Source organism: Bufo gargarizans, chromosome 2 (genome assembly GCF_014858855.1).
Source record: "Bufo gargarizans isolate SCDJY-AF-19 chromosome 2, ASM1485885v1, whole genome shotgun sequence".
Lineage (NCBI taxonomy): Eukaryota > Metazoa > Chordata > Amphibia > Anura > Bufonidae > Bufo > Bufo gargarizans.
The window spans coordinates 26,956,412-26,980,959 of record NC_058081.1 but is presented as its reverse complement, the minus strand read 5'-3'; the positions used below and the strand labels follow the sequence as shown (position 1 = coordinate 26,980,959).

General features: G+C 45.8%; 1 protein-coding gene across 1 annotated transcript in view; it reads left to right on the top strand.

Annotated features, from left to right (window-relative positions):
* The first annotated feature begins 307 nt into the window (after positions 1-307).
* The window catches only part of LOC122925550 (chromaffin granule amine transporter-like), a 97,639-nt gene continuing 73,398 nt past the window's right edge, over positions 308-24,548 (top strand). The window contains exons 1-3 of the mRNA XM_044276908.1: positions 308-408; positions 3,941-4,033; positions 4,133-4,222. Coding sequence (XP_044132843.1) covers positions 3,949-4,033; positions 4,133-4,222 — 175 coding nt within the window. The 5' untranslated portion in view covers positions 308-408; positions 3,941-3,948. The remainder of the gene's footprint in view (positions 409-3,940; positions 4,034-4,132; positions 4,223-24,548) is intronic.

The window sequence follows — 24,548 nt, the reverse complement described above, 5'->3', positions numbered from 1 at the left end:
TTGCACTAATAAATGCATAATGTTTTTGCACTGTCTTTCCAATATGTCTACAGGTTATGCAATGTTATAATCTTTCACCCAAAGAAAGGACACAAACGTGTACTTGAGCTCTTTGTGATCTCTATGTGATATTTTTGCACTAATGTTTACAGGTTGAGCAACGTTCAAGTAACATATGCCCATTGTGTGTATTCTTTTCTAGATGCCGCAATGTGACCTTCATAAACTTTTTTGTTAAACTGCACTAACTTTTGCACTTAGCCAGATATGTAGCACCTCACTTCTGTGTGCCTTGCTTTACAGCTCTTGTTCTCTCCCCCCTTTAAACGGACTGCCTATATGGATGCTTAATACTAATGGCCTACACCCGGTGTTATATATCCTAGGTACCCAGGGTAGGACCAAGTGGTAAGTCCCGGCAAGTCTAGTAACTACACGGGTAACCCCGCAGCTTCAGGAATGTTAGAGAAGTTTTTGACCCCTCCTTCCCATTTGTTATTTGTTCAGAATTGCTCCCATCGTGAGGTGTCTTCAAGGAGTTTCATGGAATTATCATACCCTCCTCCTGTGACTGCCAGAAGTGCATGGAGAAGCTAATACTTTAATTTCTGTGCCTTTGCCTAAGGTATGGCACCTCAAACCTTAGAGCCATTTAGCTACCCATAGTCACTATAGTGATCGTGCTATAAGCCTTATACTTTGACTTTGGTGCAGGGAAGGGAATACAGGATAAAGCCACCCTTCCATTTGCTGGTGTTTTATTACACAATGGTGAGATTACAGAGTAAATACACCCCCATGCTTTCAGTAGTGAGTGTTTAGTGCAGACCTTTGGATCACTGGCTATACCGAGAGGAAAACTGTTACTTAGGACACGCTACTCATGCGGGCAGGAACCTCAGGGTAACCATTATGTGTTTGTCTTTGTATGTCTTATATGTATTATATGCAGCACTTTGTATTTGGGTACCCCAGAGCTGGTTCCTCCCCTCCTAAGCATAAGCCGAGGACGGCTTAACTCAAAGTAAGGAGGAATGTAACACCCCAGAGTTGTGTTACTACATGCCTCTACCCCGCTATCATCTATTAAGAGCCTTTACCTTGTCATCTGATATGATTTTGCTCATGTCTCCACAACTGGGCATTTAAAACTTTGTTAAAGGGATGCTGTCATCTCTCATAACACAAATTCAGCTTTTAAACCAGTCATGCTCCACAGATTACATTGAATCGGCTTCGCTGTTCTATACTGTAATCCACCCAGTAGTTTTGCTGAAAAATGACTTTTATAATTATGCTAATTAATCCTGAAGGTGCCCAGAGGGGCGTTATGTTTCACTTTGTGTGCCCAGTAACGCCCCCCTGCAGTGGCCAAAACGCCTTCCTCCTGAATCCCTAACCGCCCACAGCATCTTATCCCTCTCCTCCCCCTCCCTGACGGCCGAGCGGCGTCTCACGCAGACGCAGTACCCACTGAGGGCTGCGCCAGTGCGATTTGCTGGAGACTGAGGGCAGGAGCTTCATCGTCGTCACTGGGCATGTGCCGAGCCCAGTAATGTCCGATGCTTGCTCTTCCCTCAGTCTCCAGCAAATCGCACTGGCGCAGCCCTCAGTGGGTACTGCGTCTGCGCGAGACTTCGCTCGGCCGTCAGGGAGGGGAAGGAGAGGGATGAGACGCTGTGGGCGGTTAGGGATTCAGGAGGAAGGCGTTTTGGGCACTGCAGGGGGGCGTTACTGGGCACACAAAGTGGAACATAACGCCCCTCTGGGCACTCTAATCACCTTCAGGATTAATTAGCATAATTATAAAAGTCGTTTTTCAGCAAAACTACTGGACGGATTACAGTATGGAACAGCAAAGCCGATTCAAGGTATTCTGTGGAGCATGACTGGTTTAAAATCTGAATTTGTGTTATGAGAGGTGACAGAATCCCTTTAAATGTGAATTTTCTTGTAATTTTCCATGTTCACCAGCAGGTGGCAGTAGTGGATTGGTAAGGAACTAGTTACAGTTTAGTACATCTAGGCTGGAATGGGTCATTCCAGCTTAGCTCCCCCTCTGTGGAGGTGTGGACTGTTCCCACATCCTACACCATGGGTGGAGAAGAAAGTTAGAGTGCAGTGTAGCCCACACCCTGCTAGGGGTAGGGTGTGTGTGTAGGAGATCTCCTGCATAGGGAAGAAAGCCAGGATCTTGTCTCGGCTGAGACATTGATCACCTCCCTCGCCTGAGAGCCCTGCAGCCTCAGCTGGATGACAGAAGCAGAAGACAACCTCCAGAGTTCCAGGACGAAAGCATTCCCTGAGAATATACCTGTGAGTAAAGTCTAGAGACCTAGGAGAAGCCATATTCCTCCTTAGCTAGTCAACATAGCAGAAGATAAAGAGACGCACAGAAGATAAATTCCTGCCACAGTTACAGAGCTACTAAGCAGACGTCTCATCCGGCAAGCTCCAGAGTTATAGTGCAGAAGATTTATTCCTGCCAACCATTGCCAAAACTTGCTGGGACCAAATACCAAAGCTGAATTCTGCTTGGGTGAAAGTTATCTTCAGTAAAGACAAGTCTGAATTTCACCTAAAGGTCTGGACGTCAATTTCTGCTGCAAAATCCCTCTATCACTCCTACTATCACTACACTCAATTTATTGCAAGTGAGCCAGGAGTCCAGCCGTACCCAGGTAGTAGACACCTTTTACACTATTATAATCACCATACAGAGACATTACAGGCTATCACACCACTCTGGCATTCCTAACCTGGGACGTGCGTTATAACACCTTGGGAGGGCCCTGTGATATTACCCTGCACACACTGCAATTGGCGTCACAAACAAACTATTATCCACCCATATCCTGACCCACTGCAAAAGTGGCGTCAGTGTACCCGTTCCTAGAACTATAGTAGAACTATTAAATGGTTAAAAAATGAACACAAAAAAAGACAATGTCCAAGAAAAAAAATAAACATTTTACATTGAATAAAAACAATTTTTCAAAGAAAAAAAATTGCAAAAATAAAATATGCAGACACTGCTGCAAGGTGAGGAACTACTAATCAGACACCCATCACCTAAATCTCCACAAAGCCAGACAAATATCAAACCTGAATCTTACAGTAGACACCTACACCCACAATTGCCTGCTAGTGTGAACATATAGTCATCCAACCTGCTACCATACCTCCTCACCTGGTGCCAGAACCTGCACTTTGTATTTGCTGCTTCAGGATGTTCTACAAATTTTATTTTGTACTAAGTAAAAAAAAGACTGTTATACATTTACTTCTGGCTTCATTCTTCAAACTACATTTCCACTGCACTGATCCCAAGAGAGCAATGGCCTGAGGGAGTACACCATTACACAACACCTCATCAGGGCCACTACCACTCCCATCCTCTGCATCGGCTCCACAGGAGATTGCTGCACTGACAACACTGATTAATTGCTTCCCCTATATCGTCCCTTATAAGGATTGCAGAATATTACTGACATAGCTTGCACTAAATACTATACATAGAGCTTATTAGGACCTATGGACTATAACAGCCACCAACCACTTGACTGCCATCTCCCTATATGGATAATTAGCTTATAAATTGTTACTATCTTAGACTCCACTTCCCCCAAATGATATCTGAGAGCAACTCGCTATCTGTCCGTCATTCTGTCCATAATATGGACTTTATACAGGGGATTTACCTTAAATAGGGTTTAACTGCAGTTCCAAGAACAGATGCACATACAGATTGTGTTTGGATACAGCAGAGGCCCCTTCTTTGGATCATCGGTGGTTGTCCTAAACTGAACAAGTCAGCTCAGGGCCTAACTGTGGCCCCAAGGACTGTCCAATGATAATAGGGAGTAACAAGCGGACCCCCCGTTTTCTATTTGCACTGCAAAGTCTCTTCATATAGTGACTTAAATACATGTATCTACAGGTTTGGGAATGCTGGCCCAAATATACCCTGATGATTATGAAAGAGGGAAGGCCATGGGCATCGCACTAGGAGGCCTGGCGTTGGGTACGATCAGTAAGTACTATGATCTTAAAGTTTCATCAGTCTGATGGTTTTTAGCTTTGACTTGTCTTTGGTAAGCTTTTCTTCTCTCAAATTTCCTTCTCTTTGCAGTTGGCGCCCCCTTCGGTTCACTAATGTACAATTTTGTTGGGAAAGCTTCACCATTCTTAGTGCTGGCTTTTCTCGCGCTGCTAGATGGAGGTAATAAGCCAATTGTTTTTTAGGTAGGAGCACTAGACTTTTTGTGTTGTAATACTTGTTCTTGACTTATCCTGTAGTGTAGTGATGAGCGGGAGGTGCCATATTTGATTTCGAAGAAATTCGCAAATATTCGCTAGAATATTTGTTTCATATTCGTTGAAATCGAATATTTGTAATTTTTCTAGTTATCGCGATTAATATGCGATTTAAATAATAGCGTATTGCGATTGTAACTTAAGGCTACTTTCCTATTGGTTTGATATCTAGAATTAGCGAAGATGACGAATATGACAAATGTATAACGAAGATAACGAAGTATTCTCCATCTTCGTTTTAGCTACCTATTCGTCAACTTCACTAATTCTAGCAATCAAATAGGAAAGTTGACTATAGAGACAGCTAGGTTTAATTCGCTATGCGATTATATTACTTTGCTTTTTTTTTAATAAATAGAATAATTATAATAATTATCAAGTATTATAATTATTCTATTCGCATATCGAATTAAACTTGGCTGTCTCTATAGTCAACTTTCCTATTTGATTGCTAGAATTAGCGAAGTTGACGAATAGGTAGCTAAAACGAAGATGGAGAATACTTTGTTATCTTCGTTTTGAGGAATATGACGAATGCTTTCGTCATATTTGCTAATTCTACCGAGCCAACCATAGTAAACCAGGTCCAAGTTGAAATGGCAATTCGATTATTATAACTTGAATTAATCGAATTGCAATTTCAACTTAGCACTGCTATATTCCATATTTGTTAATTCTAGCCTAATATGGAATATAGCAGTGCTAAGTTGAAATCTCAATTCGATTAATTCAAGTTATAATAATCGAATTGCGATTTCAACTTGGACCTGGTTTACTATGGTTGGCTTGGTAGAATTAGCGAATATGACGAATGTATTCGTCATATTCCTCAAAACGAAGATAACGAAGTATTCTCCATCTTCGTTTTAGCTACCTATTCGTGAACTTCGCTAATTCTAGCAATCAAATAGGAAAGTTGACTATGGAGACAGGTAAGTTTAATTCGCTATGCGATTATATTACTTTGCTTTTTTTAAATAAATAGAATAATTATAATACTGGGATAATTATTATAATTGTTCTATTTATAAAAAAAAAGCAAAGTAATATAATCGCATAGCGAATTAAACTTAGCTGTCTCTATACTCAACTTTCCTATTTGATTGCTAGAATTAGCGAAGTTAACGAATAGGTAGCTAAAATGAAGATGGAGAATACTCTGTTATCTTCGCTTTGAGGAATATGACGAATACATTTGTCATATTCGCTAATTCTACCAAGCCAACCACAGTAAACAAGGTCCAAGTTGAAATCGCAATTCGATTATTATAACTTGAATTAATCGAATTGCGATTTCAACTTAATTCTCAAATCCGACAGTACATTCTAGTATGGAGACGTTTCCATGGTGATGGGGACACTCCATGAGCACGGAAGTCGGCAGAAGCAGCAAAGGGGACCGACTGGAACAGCCAGGAAGCCAGCAATCCTAAGGACAGTTAAGAACTACTTTAGGGAAGTGGGAAAGAAAAAATATAATAATAAAAAAAATGAATATTCGAAATTCCAAATGTATAGCACTATATTCGAAATATTCGCGAATTAGCGAAGTGCCGATATTTGATTAAAAAAAATTGATATTCGAATATTCGTGCTTAACACTAATCCTGAGTTACATCATTCCCTATAATCCAGAAACAGGAGCCTGAAGGTAAGAGTGCCCAAAAATAATAGTGGTTCCTTCTGTCTAGTTGATCACGTCTAGAGTTGAGCGAACACCTGGATGTTCGGGTTCGAGAAGTTCGGCCGAAGTCAATGGGGACCCGAACTTTTCGGCACTAAAAAGGCTGTAAAACAGCCCAGGAAAGAGCTAGAGGGCTGCAAAAGGCAGCAAAATGTAGTTAAATCCCCTGCAAACAAATGTGGATAGGGAAATGGATAAAAAAAAAAATAATAAATAAAAATTAACCAATATCAATTGGAGAGAGGTCCCATAGCAGAGAATCTGGCTTCATGTCACCCACCACTGGAACAGGCGACTGTCAGATATTTAGACCCCGGCACCCAGACAGAGGAGAGAGGTCCCATAACAGAGATTCAGGCTTCATGTCAGCAGAGAATCAGTCTTTATGTCATAGTGCAACACGCCAGACCTGCAGGGTATAGCGAAGTGAGGTCACGGTTATGGGCAAACGAGGGTTGCTCACTGTATTGGAGAACCCTGGGCAGGCATGTGGCAGTGAAGGAGAGGTAGACACGGTTCCTCTGGGGCACACTCTGTATGTAGGGACCGGGCCTGATGGTGGATGAGGTGCCCTGGATGTTACGGGTATTTTGAGTGCCTGGGGCAAGGTCCCTTTAAGGTTCGTGACGCCAGTGCCTGTGATGGTGGCACACCGGTTGATAGTTGGAATAAGTGAGGTACACAGATGGTATAGTGAACCAAACGTTGCTTTACTTAACAGTCCAACTTTGTACATCAGATGGTAACACAGTCTTTTAGATCACAGCTTTACAAGCAGGTTTATTCCACAAGATGGCAGGTATTGATTATGCAAGATACTCAGAGGGTAAATCCACAATGCACTCAGAATCAGGTTGTACCTTTCCTCAGAAATAGCGTACACTGTTCTTTCTAGAACTCCTGTCTGGCTTTCTATCCCAAGGCCCGGATGCCTAAATGGTGGCTTATATGCTTGGTAAAACTATATCTTCCTCTGGTATCAGATCCTTGCTTTACTTTCTAAAGCATCTGCCCATCAGGGTTACTTATCTTTCCCTGTGATATCCTTACTTGTCTGGTGAATGACCGTGGGTTTCAGGCAGGCTAGGTCTCCTCACTAGCCTCCTGGTCATAGCTAGCAGCCAGGGCTATCAAGCTGCATGTCAGGAGGAGGCCCTCAGCATATCTCTGGCTGGTGCCTTCTAACTTCTGTCTTCTCAGACTCCTGACTCTGCACTAACTCTCCCTGTCTAGGCCTGGACATTTATACTAGGGGCTCCCTACCTCCCTCTAGTGTCTGGGATGTCTAACTACACCCAACTAGGCCTGCTATTGCATCATACAGGGAAACATTGCATATAAAAACACATTAGAAAATACATAAAATGCACAAGTAAATATAACATTTCTGTCCCTTGTGAGTAGGAGTAACGCGCACACCAATTGACCCTTGTGTATTGCCCACCCCTACCTAGTGGGACACTACAATAGCAGAGAATCAGGCTTCACGTCAGCCAAAACTGGAACAGTCCATTGTCATATATTTAGGCCCCGGCACCCAGACAGAGGAGAGAGGTCCCATAAGAGAGATTCAGGCTTCATGTCATAGCAGAGAATCATGCTTCACGTCCCCCAAAAGTGGAACAGTCTATTGTCAGATATTTAGGCCCCGGCACCCAGACAGAGGAGAGAGGTCCCATAACAGAGATTCAGGCTTCATGTCAGCAGAGAATCAGTCTTCATGTCATAGCAGAGAATCAGGCTTCACGTTACCCAACACTGGAACAGTCCATTGTCATATATTTAGGCTCCGGCACCCAGACAGAGGAGAGAGGTCCCATAACAGAGATTCAGGCTTCATGTCAGCAGAGAATCAGTCTTCATGTCATAGCAGAGAATCAGGCTTCACGTTACCCAAAACTGGAACAGTCCATTGTCATATATTTAGGCCCCGGCACCCAGACAGAGGAGAGAGGTCCCATAACAGAGATTCAGGCTTCATGTCAGCAGAGAATCAGTCTTCATGTCATAGCAGAGAATCAGGCTTCACGTCAGCCAAAACTGGAAAAGTCCATTGTCATATATTTAGGCCCCGACACCCAGACAGAGGAGAGAGGTCCCATAAGAGAGATTCAGGCTTCATGTTATAGCAGAGAATCATGCTTCACGTCCCCCAAAACTAGAACAGTCCATTGTCAGATATTTAGGCCCCGGCACCCAGACAGAGGAGAGAGGTCCCATAACAGAGATTCAGGCTTCATGTCAGCAGAGAATCAGTCTTCATGTCATAGCAGAGAATCAGGCTTCACGTCACCCAACACTGGAACAGTCCATTGTCATATATTTAGGCTCCGGCACCCAGACAGAGGAGAGAGGTCCCATAACAGAGATTCAGGCTTCATGTCAGCAGAGAACCAGTCTTCATGTCATAGCAGAGAATCAGGCTTCACGTTACCCAAAACTGGAACAGTCCATTGTCATATATTTAGGCCCCGGCACCCAGACAGAGGAGAGAGGTCCCATAACAGAGATTCAGGCTTCACGTCATAGCAGAGAATCAGGCTTCACGTCAGCCAAAACTGGAACAGTCCATTGTCATATATTTAGGCCCCGGCACCCAGACAGAGGAGAGAGGTCCCATAGCAGAGATTCAGGCTTCATGTCATAGCAGAGAATCATGCTTCACGTCACCCAACACTGGAACAGGCTGGGTCAGATATTTTTAGGCCCCGGCACCAAGACAGAGGAGAGGTTCATTCAACTTTGGGTTGCCCTGCAATATAATGGTAAAATGAAAATAAAAATAGAATTGAATGAGGAAGTGCCCTGGAGTACAATAATATATGGTTAAGGGGAGGTAGTTAATGTCTAATCTGCACAAGGGATGGACAGGTCCTGTGGGATCCATGCCTGGTTCATTTTTATGAACGTCAGCTTGTCCACATTGGCTGTAGACAGGCGGCTGCGTTTGTCTGTAATGACGCCCCCTGCCGTGCTGAATACACGTTCAGACAAAACGCTGGCCGCCGGGCAGGCCAGCACCTCCAAGGCATAAAAGGCTAGCTCTGGCCACGTGGACAATTTGGAGACCCAGAAGTTGAATGGGGCCGAACCATCAGTCAGTACGTGGAGGGGTGTGCACACGTACTGTTCCACCATGTTAGTGAAATGTTGCCTCCTGCTAACACGTTCCGTATCAGGTGGTGGTGCAGTTAGCTGTGACGTGTTGACAAAACTTTTCCACATCTCTGCCATGCTAACCCTGCCCTCAGAGGAGCTGACCGTGACACAGCTGCGTTGGCGACCTCTTGCTCCTCCTCTGCCTTCGCTTTGGGCTTCCACTTGTTCCCCTGTGACATTTGGGAATGCTCTCAGTAGCGCGTCTACCAATGTGCGCTTGTACTCGCGCATCTTCCTATCACGCTCCAGTGCAGGAAGTAAGGTGGGCACATTGTGTTTGTACCGTGGATCCAGCAGGGTGGCAACCCAGTAGTCCGTACACGTTAAAATATGGGCAACTCTGCTGTCGTTGCGCAGGCACTGCAGCATGTAGTCGCTCATGTGTGCCAGGCTGCCCAGAGGTAAGGACAAGCTGTCCTCTGTGGAAGGCATATCGTCATCGTCCTGCGTTTCCCCCCAGCCACGCACCAGTGATGGGCCCGAGCTGCGTTGGGTGCCACCCCGCTGTGAACATGCTTCATCCTCATCCTCCTCCACCTCATCCTCATCCTCCTCGTCCTCCAGTGGTGGGCCCTGGCTGGCCACATTTGTACCTGGCCTCTGCTGTTGCAAAAAACCTCCCTCTGAGTCACTTCTAAGAGACTGGCCTGAAAGTGCGAAAAATGACCCCTCTTCCTCCTCCTCCTCCTCCTGGGCCACCTCCTCTTCCATCATCGCCCTAAGTGTTTTCTCAAGGAGACATAGAAGTGGTATTGTAACGATGATAAAGGCGTCATCGCCACTGGCCATGTTGGTGAAGTACTCGAAACAGCGCAACAGGGAACACAGGTCTCGCATGGAGGCCCAGTCATTGGTGGTGAAGTGGTGCTGTTCCGCAGTGCGACTGACCCGTGCGTGCTGCAGCTGAAACTCTACTATGGCCTGCTGCTGCTCGCACAGTCTGTCCAGCATGTGCAAGGTGGAGTTCCACCTGGTGGGTACGTCGCATATGAGGCGGTGTGCGGGAAGGCCGAAGTTACGCTGTAGCGCAGACAGGCGAGCAGCGGCAGGATGTGAACGCCGGAAGCGCGAACAGACGGCCCGCACTTTATGCAGCAGCTCTGACATGTCGGGGTAGTTGTGAATGAACTTCTGCACCACCAAATTCAGCACATGCGCCAGGCAAGGGATGTGCGTCAAACTGGCTAGTCCCAGAGCTGCAACGAGATTTCGCCCATTATCACACACCACCAGGCCGGGCTTGAGGCTCACCGGCAGCAACCACTCGTCGGTCTGTTGTTCTATACCCCGCCACAACTCCTGTGTGGTGTGGGGCCTGTCCCCCAAACATATGAGTTTCAGAATGGCCTGCTGACGTTTACCCTGGCCTGTGCTGAAGTTGGTGGTGAAGGTGTGGGTGGCTGACTGGATGAGCAGGTGGAAGAAGAGGAGGAGGAAGCCGAGTAGGAGGAAGAGGGAACAGGAGGCAAAGAATGTTGCCCTGCGATCCTTGGCGGCGGAAGGACGTGCGCCAAACAGCTCTCCGCCTGGGGCCAAGCTGCCACTACATTTACCCAGTGTGCAGTTAGGGAGATATAGCGTCCCTGGCCATGCTTAGTGGTCCACGTATCTGTGGTTAGGTGGACCTTGCCACAGATGGCGTTGCGCAGTGCACACTTGATTTTATCGGATACTTGTTTGTGCAGGGAAGGCACGGCTCTCTTGGAGAAGTAGTGGCGGCTGGGAACAACATACTGTGGGACAGCAAGCGACATGTGCAGTGTCCCAGGGGGTCAGTAGTATAGCTTTAGGTATGCTGGGCTTTGTAGTGCAGGGTAACCCACTAACCTGGGACTCACTGTCGTCTTCAAACGGGTCAGCACTGGAACAGGCAGGTGATGAATGTTGTGACGCCAGTGTCAATTGAACGGTGACACACCGTGGAACGATAGGTGGAATAATGGAGTAACTCAGGTATTCATACAACAGGTCAACTTTACTGCATGGATATGTAGTAGGGTAAACAGCAGGTAACACAGTTCCAGAGTTATTTCACACTTTATCATGCAGTTAACAGTGGTGGTTCAGGCTTTCACTTACAACAAGGTTAACTTCGAGACAGGCCTCCTAGGATCAGGGCTTTCCTCTTACTCTACTTGCAGCAAAACCCTCAAGGTCCAGACTCCCAATTCTTGGTAATAACCCTTGAGCAAATACTTAGTAGAGGTCTTCTTCCCTCCTGACGGCTGGCTCTGTCTTTGGAGTTCTTCAGGTATCACTAACCTGGAAAGCTGGGTGGGTATGACCCTCCACACCAGAGATGCAATCCCTGCACTGCCGACTGAGCTCTGACCCTCTCAGCACTGAGTCTAGAAACTTCTGAACTCCTCTCCTGGGCTAGGCCCTAGCCTATTTATACTGAACTGGGGGCTCCCTCTGCTGGCTGTGACAAGGATTGCCTGTAACAGGCCTGACTGGCTTAAAGGGAAATACACATTACAATCTAGCAGTGTCGGGTAGCCTACCCGTATGCTGCACATGAGCTGTTTGAAGCTGTCTGTGTCCACCAGCCTGAATGACGGCATTTCATAGGCCAGTAGTTTAGAAATGCTGGCATTCAGGGCCAGGGATCAAGGGTGGCTAGGTGGGAATTTTACGCTTTCTCTCAAATGTTTGTGAGATGGAGAGCTGAACGCTGCCGTGTGACATGGTTGAGATGCTTGGTGACGGAGGTGGTGGTGTTGGTGGTACATCACCTGTTTGCTGGGCGGCAGGTGCCAACGTTCCTCCAGAGGCGGAGGAAGAGGCCGAGGCGGCAGCAGCAGAAGAGGCCGAGGCGGCAGCAGCAGAAGAGGTAGCAGGGGGAGCCTGAGTGAGTTCCTTGTTTTTAAGGTGTTTACTCCACTGCAGTTCATGCTTTGCATGCAGGTGCCTGGTCATGCAGCTTGTGCTAAGGTTCAGAACGTTAATGCCTCGCTTCAGGCTCTGATGGCAAAGCGTGCAAACCACTCGGGTCTTGTCGTCAGCACATTGTTTGAAGAAGTGCCATGCCAGGGAACTCCTTGAAGCTGCCTTTGGGGTGCTCGGTCCCAGATGGCGGCGGTCAGTAGCAGGCGGAGTCTCTTGGCGGCGGGTGTTCTGCTTTTGCCTACTGCTCCCTCTTTTGCTACGCTGTTGGCTCGGTCTCACCACTGCCTCTTCTTCCGAAATGTGAAAGTCAGTGGCACGACCTTCATTCCATGTGGGGTCTAGGACCTCATCGTCCCCTGCATCGTCTTTATCCCTGACCTCCTGTTCAGTCTGCACACTGCAGAAAGACGCAGCAGTTGGCACCTGTGTTTCGTCATCATCAGAGACGTGCTGAGGTGGTATTCCCATGTCCTCATCATCAGGAAACATAAGTGGTTGTGCGTCAGTGCATTCTATGTCTTCCACCGCTGGGGAAGGGCTAGGTGGATGCCCTTGGGAAACCCTGCCAGCAGAGTCTTGAAACAGCATAAGAGACTGCTGCATAACTTGAGGCTCAGACAGTTTCCCTGATATGCATGGGGGTGATGTGACAGACTGATGGGCTTAGTTTTCAGGCGCCATCTGTGCGCTTTCTGCAGAAGACTGGGTGGGAGATAATGTGAATGTGCTGGATCCACTGTCGGCCACCCAATTGACTAATGCCTGTACCTACTCAGGCCTTACCATCCTTAGAACGGCATTGGGCCCCACCAAATATCGCTGTAAATTCTGGCGGCTACTGGAACTTGAGGTAGTTGGTTCACCACGACATGTGGCTGTGGCAGAATGGCCACGTCCTCTCCCAGCACCAGAGGGTCCACTAACACCACCACGACCATGTCCGCGTCCCTTACTAGATGTTTTCCTCATTGTTACTGTTCACCACAATAAGAAATTTTTTACAGATACCTAACACTATCTGGCTATCTATTTAGGTACCGTATTACACTAATACAGGCACAGCAGTAACAACATATTTAGCTGAATATAAATTGTAGGCCTAGTATTTAGGCCCTGGATGACAGGTATACGTTTATGGACAGAATTAGACTTGGAAATGCACGGTAGCGTGTGAAGTTATTGAGAATGACCCTATCCGCACCTTCAATCTAATATACCCTTTTATGGATAGATTTAAAGTAGGCCTGATACAGCAGAAACCACTGATTTAGGGAATTGGTAAGTTGGGAATTGTATTTCAACCCAGAACAAAAACTGTGCTTTGACGGACACTAAATAACTTGACCAGCCCCAGCAATAACCACAGATTTAGCTGAATATAAATTTTAGGCCTATTATTTAGGCGCTGGGTGACAGGTATACGTTTAGGAACAGAATTAAACTTGGAAATGCACGGTAGCGTGTGAAGTTATTGAGGATGACACTATCCGCACCTTCAATCTAAAATACTCTTTTATGGATAGATTTAAAGTAGGCCTGATACAGCAGAAACCACTGATTTAGGGAATTGCTAAGTTGGGAATTGTATTATAACCCAGAACAAAAACTGTGCTTTGGCGGACACTAAATGAATTGACCAGCCTCAGCAATAAACACAGATTTAGCTGAATATAAATTTGAGGCCTATTATTTAGGCGCTGGGTGACAGGTATAGGTTTACGGACAGAATTAGACTTGGAAATGCACGGTAGCGTGTGAAGTTATTGAGAATGACCCTATCCGCACCTTCAATCTAATATACCCTTTTATGGATAGATTTAAAGTAGGCCTAATACAGCAGAAACCACTGATTTAGGGAATTGCTAAGTTGGGAATTGTATTTCAACCCAGAACAAAAACTGTGCTTTGGCTGACACTAAATGAATTGACCAGCCTCAGCAATAAACACAGATTTAGCTGAATATAAATTTGAGGCCTATTATTTAGGCGCTGGGTGACAGGTATAGGTTTACGGACAGAATTAGACTTGGAAATGCACGGTAGCGTGTGAAGTTATTGAGAATGACCCTATCCGCACCTTCAATCTAATATACCCTTTTATGGATAGATTTAAAGTAGGCCTAATACAGCAGAAACCACTGATTTAGGGAATTGCTAAGTTGGGAATTGTATTTCAACCCAGAACAAAAACTGTGCTTTGGCTGACACTAAATGAATTGACCAGCCTCAGCAATAAACACAGATTTAGCTGAATATAAATTTGAGGCCTATTATTTAGGCGCTGGGTGACAGGTATACGTTTACGGACAGAATTAGACTTGGAAATGCACGGTAGCGTGTGAAGTTATTGAGAATTACCCTATCCGCACCTTCAATCTAATATACCTGTCACAACCAGACAGCTGAGAAGCTCTGACAGAGGCCTTTCAGAACCTCCTCCGTGAGTTTTCTTTGTTGTGGTATTCAGTTCCTCATCTCGTTAGCCTCTCTCAGCTGTCATGTAGTTGGACTGATTGCTTCCCTTTAAATTCCTCCCCATAATGCTTTACTGGGCGGCTTATACTTCTTCCTGGAGTGTGTGTGCATGCTGATCCTGTTTCCCAGTCTGCTACAAAGTTAAGTGCTGTACATTTATGAGTTATTTTCTGTTTGCTGGATCCCAGGTGACCCTGACTCCCTCCGTGTCTGGTGTAGGGAGCCGGTGGTCGTGTCCCCTCACTATTGTAGGGTGTTCAGGGGTTATATAGTCGAGGTACGGGATATGCAACCATCCACCTTTGGGATCTTTGCATAGGCTGAGCAGCCAGGGAAAGTGCTAGGTCTTGTGCAGGGGTATCCCTTTTGGTTCCTTAGCTTTGGATTCAGTGAGTCATTTATGCATGTTGCTTTGTTTTGTTTCCTGTACACCGTCCGTGACAATATAAGCCGCCAAAACCGTCTCAAGCATGGATCCGGTTTCACTTTTGGCTGAACGCCTTCAGGGTCTTTCATTGGAGGTAGCTGATCTCCGCAGGACTTTTTCTCAGCTTCAAGTGACTGGTTCAGCTGGCGTTTATGGAGTTTGTTCTGAGCCTAAGATCTCGCTCCCGGATACGTTTTCCGGGGGTAGTGAGAATTTTGTGCATTTTAGAGAGGCTTGCAAACTCAATTTTCGCCTTCTTCCCCATTCCTCTGGTGATGAGGAACGGAGGGTGGGGATCATTATATTGCTTCTCAGGGGTAACGCTCAGTCCTGGGCCTTTTCGCTGCCGGAGGGGGCACGGCCCCTCCGTTCAGTGGATGAATTCTTTTTTGCCCTGGGTCAGATATATGATGATCCGGATCGTATTGCTCTGGCTGAGTCTAGACTACGTCTATTATGCCAGGGTAAACAATCCGCAGAGATATACTGCTCAGAATTTCGGAGATGGGCAGCTGATACTGGTTGGAATGATGCTGCACTCCGAAGTCAATTTTGCCATGGTCTTTCAGAGGGATTGAAAGATGCATTTGCCTTTCATGAAAGGCCTATTTCCTTGGACTCTGCTATGTCTCAGGCCGTTCGTATTGACAGGCGTCTTAGAGAGAGAGGAGAGATCTCTCCTTCCTGTCATACTCAGTCCCAGGACAGTGCAGCGGTCCCATTCTGTGCGCAGGGGTCTCAGTCGCTGTCAGCCCCTTCTGAGCAAGAGCCCATTCAGCTGGGGTTGATTGCTTCTGACAATAGAAGATTCAGCCCGCATGGGAGGGTTTGTTTTTGTTGTGGAGGTATAAATCATTTGGCAAATGTTTGTCCCTCTAGGAGATTCAGGCAGTTCTCTGGGAGTAATAAAGAAACAAAGAGGAAAAAATCTTTTAAAAATGTTCCGTCTGTTACTATTGGCAGGGTTGAGGTGGAAATTGAAGGTTTTCCGTTTGCTTGTAGTTCCCGTTTTGTCCTGCCTGCTAGGGTGGCGCTAGAGAGCAAGAGGATTTTTTGTGAGATTTTTGTGGATAGTGGAGCAGCGGTCAATATTATTGATAGTCAATTTGCAATAACTCATGGTTTCCAGGTGTGCACTTTGGGAAAGGGTATTCCTGTTTTTGCTATTGATTCCGCTCCACTTTCTCAGAAATCATTAAAGGGCATAGTTCACAATATCCGTTTAATTGTGAGTGATGCTCATGTTGAGGATGTGTCATGTTTCGTCCTTAGCGGTTTGCCTACTCTTCTAGTGTTGGGGCTACCCTGGCTCACTAAACATAATCCCACCATTGATTGGCAAGCGAGGCAAATAAATGGTTGGAGTGACTTTTGCAGAGAGAATTGCCTCACGACATCTGTTTCTGAGGTTGCTACTAAGACTGTACCATCTTTTCTCTCTGAATTTTCGGATGTCTTCTCTGAGAGTGGAGTTCAGGATTTGCCCCCGCACAGGGAGTACGATTGCCCTATTAATCTCATCCCAGGCGCCAAGCTGCTTAAATCTCGTTTATACAATCTTTCCCAACCTGAAAGGATCGCTATGCGTGCTTATATCTCTGAGAGTCTGAGAAAAGGACACATACGACCCTCAAAGTCACCTGTTGCCGCTTGTTTTTTCTTTGGTAAGAAAAAAATATGGTTCTTTAAGACCTTGTCTGGATTTCAGGGAGCTGAACAGTATCACTATTCGTGATCCTTATCCGCTTCCTCTAATCCCGGACCTGTTTAACCAGGTTGTTGGGGCTAAAGTCTTTTCCAAATTAGATCTAAGAGGGGCATACAACCTGGTCAGGGTCAGAGAAGGAGACGAATGGAAGACGGCCTTCAATACCCCTGAGGGCCATTTTGAAAATTTGGTTATGCCTTTTGGTTTGATGAATGCCCCAGCCGTTTTTCAGCATTTCGTGAACAGCATTTTTTATCATTTGATGGGAAAATTTGTATTAGTGTATTTGGATGACATTTTGATTTTTTCTCCTGATTTCAAAACTCATAAGGAACATTTACGTCAGGTCTTGCTCATTCTGCGGGAGAATAAATTATATGCGAAACTGGAAAAATGTGTGTTTGCGGTTCCAGAAATTCAATTTCTGGGGTTTCTTCTCTCCGCTTCTGGTTTTCGCATGGACCCCGAGAAGGTCCGCGCTGTGCTTGAGTGGGAGCTTCCTGAGAATCAGAAGGCGCTGATGCAATTTTTTGGGCTTTGCCAATTATTACAGGAAGTTTATTTTGAATTATTCCTCTATTGTTAAACCACTCACTGATATGACCAGAAAGGGGGTAGATTTTTCTTCTTGGTCGGTAGAGGCGCGTAAGGATTTTTCTAATATCAAGGAGAGTTTTGCTTCCGCTCCCATCTTGGTGCAACCTGATATTTCTTTACCCTTCATAGTTGAGGTTGATGCTTCTGAGGTGGGTGTGGGTGCGGTCTTGTCTCAGGGTTCCTCTCCTGCCAAATGGCAACCGTGTGCCTTTTTCTTGAAAAAACTTTCCTCCGCAGAGAGAAATTACAATGTGGGAGATAGGGAATTGTTGGCCATCAAGTTGGCTTTTGAGGAATGGCGCCATTGGCTGGAGGGAGCTAGACATCCTATTACCGTGTTTACTGACCATAAAAATCTGGCCTACTTGGAGTCAGCCAAGCGTCTGAACCCGAGACAGGCCAGATGGTCTTTGTTCTTTTGAAGATTTAATTTTGTTGTCACGTTCCGCCCTGGAGTTAAGAATGTGAAGGCAGATGCCCTGTCACGTTGTTTTCCGGGAGGCGGGAATTTTGAAGACCCGGGTCCCATTTTGGCTGAAGGTGTGGTGGTCTCTGCTCTTTTTTCTGAATTGGAGGCAGAGGTGCAGGCAGCCCAGTCAGAGGCTCCTGATCTTTGTCCTCCTGGGAGGTTGTTTGTGCCTCTCGCTTTAAGACACAAGATTTTTAAGGAACACCACAATACGGTCCTTGCTGGGCACCCGGGGGCAAGAGCCACACTGGATCTCATCGCTCGGAGATTCTGGTGGCCTGCGCTTCGTAAGTCAGTTGAGGGTTTTGTGGCAGCCTGCGAGACTTGCGCTCGTGCCAAAGTCCCTCATTCACGGCCATCAGGTCCTCTCCTTCCCCTACCCATTCCTTCTCGTCCTTGGACACATCTGTCTACTGACTTCATAATGGACCTGCCTCGTTCCTCGGGGAAGACTGTGATTCTGGTGGTGGTGGACCGTTTTAGCAAAATGGTGCATTTCATCCCTTTTCCTGGTTTGCCCAATGCTAAGACGCTGGCGCAGGCATTTATTGATTACATTGTCAAATTGCACGGTATTCCTTCAGACATAGTCTCTGATAGGGGCATGCAGTTTGTTTCCAGATTCTGGAAGGCTTTCTGTTTTCGCTTGGGGGTTTGGTTGTCATTCTCTTCTGCTTTCCACCCGCAGTCGAATGGCCAGACAGAGCGCGTCAATCAGAATCTGGAGACATATCTACGCTGTTTTGTGGCGGAGAATCAAAAGGATTGGTGTTCTTTTTTGTCCCTTGCTGAGTTTGCTTTAAATAACCGTCATCAGGAGTCCTCTGATAAGTCACCATTTTTTGGTGCATATGGGTTTCATCCGCAGTTTGGGACTTTCTCGGGAGAGGGGTCTTCTGGTTTACCTGATGAGGACAGATTCTCCTCGTCTTTGTCATCTATTTGGCAAAAGATTCAGGATAATCTAAAGAGCATGAGTGAGAGATATAAGCGTGTGGCAGATAAGAGACGTGTGCTTGGTCCGGACCTGAATGTTGGTGATCTGGTGTGGTTGTCTACCAAGAATATCAAATTGAAGGTTCCCTCCTGGAAGTTGGGTCCTAGGTTTATTGGGCCTTACAAAATCCTGTCTGTCATCAATCCTGTTGCCTACCGTCTTGATCTTCCTCAGACTTGGAAGATCCATAATGTTTTTCATAAGTCCTTATTGAAACCTTATGTTCAACCCATTGTACCCTCGCCTTTGCCTCCTCCTCCGATTATGGTTGATGGGAATCTTGAATTTCAGGTCTCTAGGATTGTGGATTCTCGTCTTGTCCACGGTTCTCTTCAGTACCTTGTTCATTGGGAGGGTTATGGTCCTGAGGAGAGGATGTGGGTCCCAGTGACGGACATTAAAGCCTCTCGTCTCATCAGGGCTTTCCATAGGTCCCATCCTGAGAAGGTGGGTTCTGAGTGTCCGGAGTCCACTCGTAGAGGGAGGGGTACTGTCACAACCAGACAGCTGAGAAGCTCTGACAGAGGCCTTTCAGAACCTACTCCTTGAGTTTTCTTTGTTGTGGTATTCAGTTCCTCATCTCGTTAGCCTCTCTCAGCTGTCATGTAGTTGGACTGATTGCTTCCCTTTAAATTTCTCCCCATAATGCTTTACTGGGCGGCTTATACTTCTTCTTGGAGTGTGCGTGCATGCTGATCCTGTTTCCCAGTCTGCTACAAAGTTAAGTGCTGTACATTTATGTTATTTTCTGTTTGCTGGATCCCAGGTGACCCTGACTCCCTCCGTGTCTGGTGTACGGAGCCGGTGGTCGTGTCCCCTCACTATTGTAGGGTGTTCAGGGGTTATATAGTCGAGGTACGTGGATATGCAACCATCCACCTTTGGGATCTTTGCATAGGCTGAGCAGCCAGGGAAAGTGCTAGGTCTTGTGCAGGGGTCTGCCTTTTGGTTCCTTAGCTTTGGATCCAGTGAGTCATTTATGCATGTTGCTTTGTCTTGTTTCCTGTACACCGTCCGTGACAATACCCTTTTATGGATAGATTTAAAGTAGGCCTGATACAGCAGAAACCACTGATTTAGGGAATTGCTAAGTTGGGAATTGTATTTCAACCTAGAACAAAAACTGTGCTTTGGCAGACACTAAATGAATTGACCAGTCTCAGCAATAAACACAGATTTAGCAGAATATAAATTTGAGGCCTATTATTTAGGCGCTGGGTGACAGGTATAGGTTTACGGACAGAATTAGACTTGGAAATGAACGGTAGCGTGTGTGTGAAGTTATTGAGAATGACCCTATCCGCACCTTCAATCTAATATACCCTTTTATGGATAGATTTAAAGTAGGCCTGATACAGCAGAAACCACTGATTTAGGGAATTGCTAAGTTGGGAATTGTATTTCAACCCAGAACAAAAACTGTGCTTTGGCGGACACTAAATGAATTGACCAGCCTCAGCAATAAACACAGATTTAGCTGAATATAAATTTTAGGACTAGTATTTAGGCGCTGGGTGACAGGTATACGTTTTCAGACAGAATTTGACTTGGAAATGAACTGTAGCGTGTGAAGTTATTGAGGATGACACTATCCGCACCTTCAATCTAATATACCCTTTTATGGATAGATTTAAACTTGGCCTGATACAGCAGAAACCACTGATTTAGGGAATTGCTAAGTTGGGAATTGTATTTCAACCCAGAACAAAAATATATCCTTTGCCGGACAGCAGACAGTATTACAATTGGCTGGCCACAGCTGAAACACCAGATTTAGGGTACTGCTATTTTGGCTATTGTATTTCGCCCCTCAATAAAATAGCAAGCACAGCCAAGCCCCTGATGTAGGATATAGCAAAAAAATAACCACACTATTGATGGTTAAATTGACTTGGTGGCAGATTGTGCTGGCGCACCACAAGACACAAAATGGCCGCCGATCACCCCAGAAAAAAGTGACTAAAAAACGCTCTGGGCAGCCTAAAAACAGTGAGCAGATCGTAGATCGATCACTGAATTAAGCGTTTTTGATGAGTTATTCACTGCCTAATCTCGCCCTAACAGTCGCAGCTGCAACCTCTCCCTACACTGAACAGAGCAGAGTGACGTGCGGCGCTACGTGACTCCAGCTTAAATAGAGGCTGGGTCACATGCTGCACTGGCCAATCACAGCCATGCCAATAGTAGGCATGGCTGTGACAGCCTCTTGGGGCAAGTAGTATGACGCTTGTTGATTTGCTGCTTTGCAGCCTTTCAAAAAGCGCCAAGAAAGCGACGAACACCGAACCCGGACTTTTACGAAAATGTTCGGGTCCGGGTCCGTGTCACGGACACCCCAAAATACAGTTCGGGTTCGCTCATCCCTAATCACCTCTTAGGTTATACACTTTTTTATTCACGTCTTACAAATACTGGTGGATTTGTACAGCAGTGAGGGATCTTCTAGAGAGCCATGATGAGTGAGGTGGACTATGTAATGTATCTCATTGTCATACAATTAAAATTCCAAAATCAAGGAGCTAGTGTTCTGATCATGCACAAGGGCCCTCTGCTGTTGATGTATGCCCATAGCAAATGAAATCACAAGGTTCAGTCTGGTATAAACAGCTGTGGCATAACAAATGTAAGGTAAGCTGCTGTGACATTGCAGTGGGCCTCAGTCAGGTAAGTTGCAGTACTGTCACATCACAAATGAGATTCAGACAATTCAGCTGTTGTGACCTCGCATATATCTTTCTGTCAGGTAAGTTGCTGTGATAGTTTTTGTGACGCCCCAAGTGGAATCCGGTCAGGATAGTTGTTGTAACATCACAATTGTGTTTCTGAAATCACAAGTGGGTTTCAAATTTCAAACATGTAATCTGCTGTGACATCACAAGTGGGCGTTAGGCAAGTAAATATGTGACATCACAAGTCAGTTTTAGGCTACTTTCACACTAGCGTTCGTCGGTCCGCTCGTGAGCTCCGTTTGAAGGGGCTCACGAGCGGACCCGAACGCAGCCGTCCAGCCCTGATGCAGTCTGAATGGAGCGGATCCGCTCAGACTGCATCAGTCTGGCGGCGTTCAGCCTCCGCTCCGCTCGCCTCCGCACGGACAGGCGGACAGCTGAACGCTGCTTGCAGCGTTCGGGTGTCCGCCTGGCCGTGCGGAGGCGTGCGGATCCGTCCAGACTTACAATGTAAGTCAATGGGGACGGATCCGTTTGAAGATGCCACAATATGGCTCAATCTTCAGGCGGATCCGTCCCCCATTGACTTTACATTGAAAGTCTGGACGGATCCGTACGAGGCTATTTTCACACTTAGCTGTTATATGCTAAAATAATGCAGACGGATCCGTTCTGAACGGAGCCTCCATCTGCATTATTATGATCGGATCCGTTCAGAACGGATCCGATCGAACGCTAGTGTGAAAGTAGCCTTAGTCGGGTAAGCTGCTGTAACATCAAAGTGTGTTTCCATCATGCAAAATGCTGTGACATCACAAGCTGGTTTCAAACTGGTTACATGTTGTGCTACAGCAAATGAGTTTCCATACACTGCTGTGACTAGTGACTAACGGGCGAAGTTCTCTAAAATTCGATTCGGATGCTTTGCCAAATTTTACAAAAAATTTTGCATTGTGATGAATTAATTCATCATGAAGTGCATTTCTTTATAAATAGATTGCGCCACTCCCCGTCATTGTACCCCTCAGATGCCTCGCTGATAGCGGCATCTGACTTTAAAGGGAACCTGTCACCGGGATTTTGTGTATAGAGCTGAGGACATGGGTTGCTAGATGGCCGCTAGCACATCCGCAATATCCAGTCCCCATAGCTCTGTGTGCTTTTATTGTGGGGAAAAAACTGATTTTATACATATGCAAATTACCCTGAGATGAGTCCTGTATGTGAGATGAGTCAGGGACAGGACTCATCTCAGGGTAATTTGCATATGTATCAAATCTGGTTTTTTTCACATCACAAGTGCATTTCCATAATGTAAACTGCTGTGTAGTGATGAACGTTCAGGTTCGACAGACTCGGCCAAACTTTGTTTTAAACTTGACCCAAACTTAACCCCGAACACTGAACCCCATTGAAGTCAATGGGGACCCAAACTTTGGGGCTAAGAATTGGCTGTAAAAAAAGTCATAGAAAAGGCTGGAGGGCTGCAAAAGGAACCAAAATGAGGGAAAGAGCAGTACAATTACCCTGCAAACAAAAGTGGATAGAGAAATGACTTAAAATAACATAAAATGCATAAAAATAATAATTTTGAACAAGGCGGAGTCTGTGGATGTGGTGGTGTAGGTGGAAGAGGTGGAGGAGGAAGCCAACACTTCTCTACTGTGCCAAAATAACAAATAATAATCTTGAGCCAAGAGATTAAGGTCCAAATAATGGAGGAGGAGGTGGACATGGCGGTGTAGGTGGAAGAGGTGGAGGAGGCCGGGGAGGAAGCCAATACTGTTTCTGTTTTTTTTTTTGTTTTTTTTTAATGTGTCTATCAATTCTGTGTATGACCTTTAGCCATTTTTTGGGGGGGTGCGGCCGGTATACTTCTCTATATGCCAATAAAAGACATAATAATCTTGAGCCAAGAGGTGGAGGTCCGAGTGGAGGAGGAGGCAGATGTGGCAGTGCGGGTGGAGGAGGCGAGGTAGCCAACATTTTTTATTTTTTTTTCCTTATTTTTTTGGGTTTAATTTTGGTTTGTGGAGGCCCCATAACATTGGGAAATAGAAAAGAGAATGCACAAAGTATAACAATGGCTGGGTGCGGCTAGTATACCGCTCTAATCTGCCCAAACACATGTTTGGACAATAGACTTGCCGCAGGGAAGGCCAGCATCTCCAAGGTGTAAAAAGCAAGCAAAGACCATGTGCCCAATTTGAAGACCCAGAAGTTCAATGGGGCAGACCCATTAGTAAGTACATGCAGACGTGTGGACATGTACTGTTCCACCATGTTGCTGAAACGTTCCGGCTAAGACGGTCCATATCAGATGGTGGTGCTGGATGTTGTGGTGTGCTGACAAAGCTTTTTTGTGCATACAAAGTGAATAACAAGGGCACCTGGGACTTCAGGGGAAAGGGGTGGAAAGGCACATGAGGGGTTAATGTTTTGGCGGGAAAATGCAGGCAGGAAAAGGGTCGGTTAATGTATAGCCAGAGGAGTGCCCTCCAGCCCTAATTTTATTTGGAAGTATCAGTTATTTTTGTTTGTGGTGTTTTTCAGTTTTTGTAGAGTTGTTTTTTCTTTTTCTTTCTTTCAGAATTAGTGGTCGGCATAAGAGGAGGTTTTGTGTCTTTGGAAAACAGGAAGTTGGATTGCGTTAAATGAGTTTGTTTTCAGGGCTCACATTGTTATATGTGGTTAAATAAAGCTGTGGCCACCCCACAATTTTGCACAAAAAGAGTGTGATGGTTTTATTTACAAGGTTTGGTTGAGCCTGGATGGTTTTATTCTAAGATAGTGGGTTACTCCCGGCAGTCCCACATTTCGGCGATGCTAACCCTCCCTTCTGAGATGCTGGCAGTGCCCCAGCTGTGTTGGCAACTTCCTCCTCCTCCGCCTTGTGCTTCCACTGAGCCCCCGCTGTCAGATGGGAACGCTATGAGTGTCATGTCCACCAGCATTCGCTTGTACTCATGCATCTTCAGTTTACGCTCCAGTGACGGAAGTAAGGTGTCACGCTCCCTCCTGTGAGAGAGGTGAGAAGATCGGATAGACTTGCTGCACGTGAGGCTATCTGACAAGTCTCTCTGTTTTCCTCTATGTACGCTGTTGTTTGACAGGATCTCACCTCTCCTGAGGTGCCATTCGTTATCAGTGATGAGGC